Source organism: Silene latifolia, chromosome 2, assembly GCF_048544455.1.
Source record: "Silene latifolia isolate original U9 population chromosome 2, ASM4854445v1, whole genome shotgun sequence".
NCBI classification, from domain to species: Eukaryota; Viridiplantae; Streptophyta; class Magnoliopsida; order Caryophyllales; family Caryophyllaceae; genus Silene; species Silene latifolia.
This window is the reverse complement of record NC_133527.1, coordinates 141,674,643-141,681,491: the sequence shown is the minus strand read 5'-3', so window position 1 is coordinate 141,681,491 and position 6,849 is coordinate 141,674,643. Positions and strand designations below refer to the sequence as shown.

Sequence of the window (6,849 nt, the reverse complement as noted above, 5' to 3'; positions counted from 1 at the left end):
TTGAACATTATCTTCAAGAATTCAAGGTCCATAGTCAACTAAGTAAACGAAAACGAGTGATTGGATACATATGCATGTACGTGAGATTACACTTTTCCAGTCTAGAGTACCGCTCATCGAGCTAATAGGAGTTTCAAGCCTTATGGTATACATCCACCTTTAAGTCTTACGCCTTATGTATTCTCGTGTCTAGCCCAAGTCAAATCTTGGACTCTATTACCACTTGTTATACGGAAGCATAAATATTTCATATTGGGAATTTGCTGCATCTGTGTCCATAAGTTTGCTTTGAGTCAAACCCTCACGGATTTACTATTGGGATCCTTCTTAAATGGCCTCGTACTATTATATTTTGCAGACACTTATAAAGATAATCTTCCATCTTTATTCTAGCGATATGGAACATGAGTTTGCACTCTATCATATAGAAAGTCGTAAAGAAACTTAAGGGTATTATGTATGACTGTTTGTATAGAACGACAAACCTTACGACCAATGTTTGTAAGCGTCTTTTTCTTTTCTTTTTTCTTTTTTTTTTTTTTCATTTCCTCGTCAATAGAAACTGAGGGGCTTGAAAAAAACGTGTTCCTAATCAATCGAAATGTGAATAAGTCTCTTATAAAACAGGTTTATGATAAAATATTGTCAAACCATTGACATAATATTTTAATACCTTTATTAGCCAATCATGGTAGTTATTAGAGGTTATTTAAATGGGTGATTAAGTAAAGTAAGTAATAGGTTTACAATAACCTTTGAGTAAAACCAGGGCCATCTCCGAGATTTCGAAGGCCCTGTGTGAAATTATGAAAATAGGCCCCAATACCGCTGTTGTATATAAACCGAAATGTTATTTTTATAATCAGATTTTTTTTCATAATATTTTAATACCCTTATTAGCCAATCATGATAGTTAGTAGAGGTTATTAAAATGGGTGATTAAGTAAAGTAAGTAATGGGTTTACAATTACCTTTGAGTACAACCAGGGCCGTCTCCGATATGTATTTTTAGACCAACTACGCATATCAGACTGAATAAAATGAAGAAAAGAAGAAAATAATCGATGAAATCAAAATTGCAGAAATTGGGAATATGATGGAAATAATAAAAAATAAAAATGCTGATATGGGGACTGGAACCTTGATGGATACGTAAGAGAGACCAATGGACAACATACTAACCACCTTTGATAGCCGGTTGCTGACTTCATGGCTTCTATTGGACATTTATGTCCAACTCTTTCGAGGTGGTTTGATAGCCGGTGGCTCCAACTTACCTCTCTCATTCGAAAGAATGAGATAGGTTGATCCTACCCTAGAGGATCAACCTAGTTTTCTTACCTAATCAAAAAAAAAAAAAAAAAACACCCTTTGCCAGTCACACTTTGTGGGTATTGAGGATCGTGTAAGGGGTGATTTTCATGTAGTCAGATTTGGGAGGATTGTCATCACTTGTCATGGTGAAAAAAATTTCGAAGTGAGAATCGTAACCTAATTCGGTGATACCATGTTAAACATCGTAATTCATATGCATCATATAATAGAGAAAAGATTGGGGAATTAATTGTGTTTATTCCTTTTACAAAGTGTGCTATATATATACAAACTATTTGCCTAAAAGAGAGCTATGTTTACATGGAAGGAAATAATTTCATATCGCATAATATATGCAATTTACTCGGAATACAAATATACACATAATACACAGTATTTCCGTCTTTAGAGGATGTTGTATAAGGGTTAGCTAGCAACGGCTCTTTGGCTGGTTAACAGATTATGTTTTATCTTCAATAATACTTATCTTTAATATGCTCGATACGGCCGAGTCTGAGACAAACTCAACTTAGAGCGACTCAAGCTCAATTTTCCAAGTACAAGTTGAAATTCAACGAATACACGAGTTTCAAGCCCTCGCCCAACAAGTTTAGTTCTAAGCCTATCTTCCACTACTATTTAAACCCCGCGGTCGTGGCGAATCTTCAGATAAAAGATAAGGATACGTGAATCCGACTATCTGAGTTAGCAACCTAGTATAGTCACACTTTGCTTAGGAAGTTACTTCAACACCACACTTCATAGAATAATAATGATGAGACTTTTATCCAACTTAATTTTAACATCATACTATTGAACATTTGTGCCTAACGTGCTTGTTTAAACAAAAAAAAAAAAAAAATAGAAAAAAAAAACTTGCAACGAAAAATATAAACAAAATGATAGAAAAATCAACGGAACTCTAATTTTGACTAAGACAGAAGCCCTGTTACAAGTTGTATAAATATGTTTTAGTGTCCACTGATTTTCTAACTCAACGAACAACTTCAACTAGATAAAACAATACACAAGAATCTTATTTCACTCTATTCATTTACTCTTTAATTGATACAAAATTGATTGCAATGGAAACAATGAATATTCTTCACATGACCAAAGGCGATGGAGAGTTTAGTTATTCTCACAACTCCAACTCTCAGGTATATAGTCAATGGTCTTACAATGTTTTAACGTAAATCTATTTTACAAGAGAATGACTCCTATTCCTAATTAATACGCTATCTGATTGTCTACAGAATCGGGTGTTCTCGTATGTAATCAAGCCATTACTAGAGAGCTCAGTTAAATCTATACTATCAAATGAAGAAATGAAGCCATTGAAAGTCATAAATGTGGCTGATTTAGGCTGTGGAGTCGGACCGACTCCAGTTTCGCTGATATCAACGGTCACAACAACTGTGCACAAAATATGTAGAGAGTTGAATTGGAATGGTAATGATTTTCCACAATTAAGAATATTTATGAGTGATCTTCCTTCAAATGATTTTAATTTGCTTTTTAGAGATGTTATTGATGGGCAATTACATGATGGACATAATGATAATGGCAAACCCTCATGCTTTGTCATGGGCGCACCTGGCTCCTTTTATGGAAGACTATTCCCTTGTAACAGCTTACAACTTGTTTTCTCCAATTATGCCATTCACTGGCTATCTCAGGTTCGGCTTTATTCTCGTTTTATTAAGCAGCAGAGCTTATAATAATAATATTAAAATGTCCAAATTACTCCCTTTGTCTTGATCATTTGTTTACTTTTAATGAAAGGTAAATAAATAATTGGAGTAGAGGGGAGTAGTTTATTTCATCACTATTCTGTTATTTTGAAAAGGTAATTTAAATTTTACAATTCAAGTGAAAGCTCTTTTTTAATCTTTGAAGGTACCAAGGGATCTTTGTGATGAAGTAGGAGTACCCATGAACAAAGGCAAGATAGTTGCTTCGGACACAAGTCACCCTCAAGTACTTGAAGCATACTATGCTCAATTTCAACAAGATTTTACAAAGTTCCTCACTTCCTCAAGTGTCGCTCTAGTGAAGTTGTTGCCAATGGCTACATGGTTCTCGCTACTATTTGTCGTCCATGCATCAAGCCTTTGGAAACACGTTTGCTTAAATTCCTTTTCCAAGCATTGGATTCTTTGGTTTCAAAGGTTATATCTCATCACCATATAAATGATACGAGTATTCCGTAAGGAAGAAGAGAAAAATTAGGCCTATAAACATCAAACAAAGTTTTGTTTCATTTTTTATCTGCCTGATTTCTTGTGTGTCGGTATGGGACGTAGTAAGTTTGAATTTATATTGATACATAAATCCAAGTGTCAGTAACCTTCATTGTTATAGACACTAAACGATGATAGTCACGACTTGGGTTCAATCTAATCAGCGTTGAAATTGCTCTTATACGTTAATGGTTGTATTATATACTCGAATACAAGACGTTTAGCGAGATTTCTATATATCAACCATATAAATCATTGGACAATTATTTAAAATGTATGAATTCTAATTGAAATAAACTAAACTTTTAATTGACATGTGTACCCCAGGGAATAATCGAAGAGGAGAAATTGGACTCATTTAACCTGCCAGTGTACTTCCCATGCAAAGAAGAAATACAAGAAATTGTATCAAAAGAAGGATCATTTGCAATAGAGCATTTGGAGATAGTATATGACGACGTTCAAAATGAAATAAAGAACGCCGAATTAGGAGCTGAGTTTCTAGCAAAAGTTGCAAGATCCATCAGTGAATCTTTAATTTCATACCATTTTGGAGCTCACGTATGGGATGGTCTCTACGATATGCTCTATAAAGTTATTTTCGACAACTTAGAGGCCGATGTTGATCCAAGCGACATCTTCAACATTGTTATCGTACTTAAGAAAAGGATCGATTAGTGTTTACTACTGTTTTCATTTTACAAATTTGTGGGACTTGATAATTTGTGTTCTAATAAAAGTTCAGGTGGAAAGCAGAATTTTAAATTTGTTATTCCATTTCACAATTCAAGACTTAAAAGAGTACCTCTTTTTCTTCATTAGATTAGAATACTCAGATTACAAGAAATATACGTACACCATGCATGACTTAATTAAGGTCGTGTTGCTTTAATACTCTATTTATTCCAATTATTTATTTACTTTTAATTATAATATTTTTGACAAATAATAACAAATTAATGAGACTGAAGGAGAAACATGTTACATTTATTATGATTCAAAATGGAAGTCAAAATTAGTATCCTATTTTAGTTATTGGGTATTATGCGTAATAAGTAGCATGCATTGGTCAACAAACATGTCTGGATCAATGACCCGTGTTAGTTGACTAAAGTCGTCAACTTTGCTTAAGTCATGGTGACTGAAGTTGTGGAATGACCTTGGTTTGTTATTATGAAGATATGGAATCATGATCAAGCTAGCAATCAATTTATGGACTATACAACCAGTTGTATATGTTGTACGGTGTAGAATCTGAGCTTTGTGATAAAATATACGAGCTTTATGTTAAAGAATATGAACTTTATTAGAAAGTATTGAATTCATCAATTTACACATTAAAAACATGAACTTTAAATTAGCTCAAAAAGAATACACATAAGCTCAAATTCTTATACCTTGGTTGTACCATGCTTATGGTACAACTAGATGTATAATCCTATTTGTGGCTAGCAATAATGGAGCAAACTGTCGATATCGTTGATAGAGTAAGCTTGGTTGAATTAGAAAGAATTTTATAGAGATAAATTTGCAGAGAGAGAGAAAGTAAATAAAAGAAATGATGTCATTAATTGTTATGAGGTATATACTTGTTAGTTATATACTCCTTCTGTACCCTACAAATGGTAACGTGGTAAAAAATGGGTTTTTAAGAAAAGAGGGTAAAAGAAGGGGTAAAAAGGGAAGAAAATAGGTGAGGTACATGTATATAATTATGAGTTGGTAGGTGGGGTATGCAGTGGCTTTTTATGTAAATATCAAATGGGTATAAGGACAAAAGTTGAACCCTAGACCTCCAATATAACATGGTAATGTTTTAACCATTGACCCACTACTGTTCATTAGCTAATGTTGAATTAAAGTATCTTATATTTTTTTGCTGTAAATTACTTTTTTTTTTGTAAAAAAAAAAATAACTATTTTAAAAATTATATTTGTACAACTACAAATTTATTTTATTTAGTTCACTAACTTTATACTTCATATTATTTTTATTTTTGGTAGAAAGTAAGAAATTTCATTAATACGGTGAAGCCCAAATACATATTTTCTCAACCATACAACATATTTGCGAATTGGATTTACCAATTCTTATCAACTACATACCACAACTACATACCACAACCTGATTTAATTCGCTGATACCATGTTAAACATCGTAATTCATATGCATCATATAATAGAGAAAAAATTGGGGAATGAATTGTGTTTATTCCTTTTACAAAGTGTGCTATATATACCAACTATTTGCCTAAAAGAGAGCTATGTTTACATGGAAGGAAATAATTTCATATCGAATAATGTATGCAATTTACTCGGAATACAAATATACACATAATACATAGTATTCCGTCTTTAGAGGATGCTGTATAAGGGTTAGCTAGCAACGGCTCTTTGGCTGGTTAACAGATTATGTTTTATCTTCAATAATACTTATCTTTAATTTGCTCGATACGGCCGAGTCTGAGACAACTCAACTTAGAGCGACTCAACACTACTACAAATCCAGGCAACTACAACGCCCCTTTAACAACGATTATTCACGAAAATCACAATAGACGTTGTAGAATGTATGGCGTGAATTTTACTAAAATCAATTACAACGGGTATTGGTTATAAAAACCGTTGTTATTCGTTTTAAAAACGGGTCACACATGAACAACCGTTGTTAATAATTTGGCGCAAAATTGGCGCAAAGTTAGTGAAAAGTAATCACAACGATTATTTTTGAAACCCGTTGTTAAAACTTATTTAACAACGGGTATTTTTTACAACCGTTGTTAAAACATATTTCACAACGGTTGTTGTTTAATAACCGTTGTCAATACCTTCCATACTCTAAACCACACAAACACAAGTCTCTGCTGTGACCACAAAACACAAACCTTAATACATACACAAACACAAACCCAAAGAAGATGACCAAACACAAACACAAAACACACACTTTCTCATCGTCTCTTTCTCTCTTTCTCATCGTCGCTTTATCTTCTCGCCGTCACTGTTGATTTCATCGTCTCTTTACGTACGTTCTGTAATTATCAGGTTTGTTTCATCGTCATTATTTTATTTTTCTAATTATTTCATTTCCATGTATGTATTTTTATCGACCATTAGGTTCCGTTCAGCATCTACTAATTATTTCATTTCCATCTTCTTTGGCGTCCTTCAGTACGGATCGAGCATAGTAAGAGTCTTAAGGATGATATCATTCATTTTGTTGGAGTTTGGAGTTTGTTTTGAAAGATTAAGGAGAGGGTTAATTTATTTGGAGTTTGTTTTAGCAGTTAGG

At 33.2% G+C, this 6,849-nt stretch overlaps 1 protein-coding gene across 1 annotated transcript; it reads left to right on the top strand.

Annotated features, from left to right (window-relative positions):
• Positions 1–2,408: 2,408 nt before the first annotated feature.
• On the top strand, positions 2,409–3,035 carry LOC141641396 (jasmonate O-methyltransferase-like). The gene is made up of 2 exons (XM_074450058.1): positions 2,409–2,474; positions 2,571–3,035. Exons 1-2 carry the CDS (start codon positions 2,409–2,411, stop codon positions 3,033–3,035), a joined length of 531 nt encoding a protein of 176 aa, XP_074306159.1.
• The last annotated feature ends 3,814 nt before the right edge of the window (positions 3,036–6,849 follow it).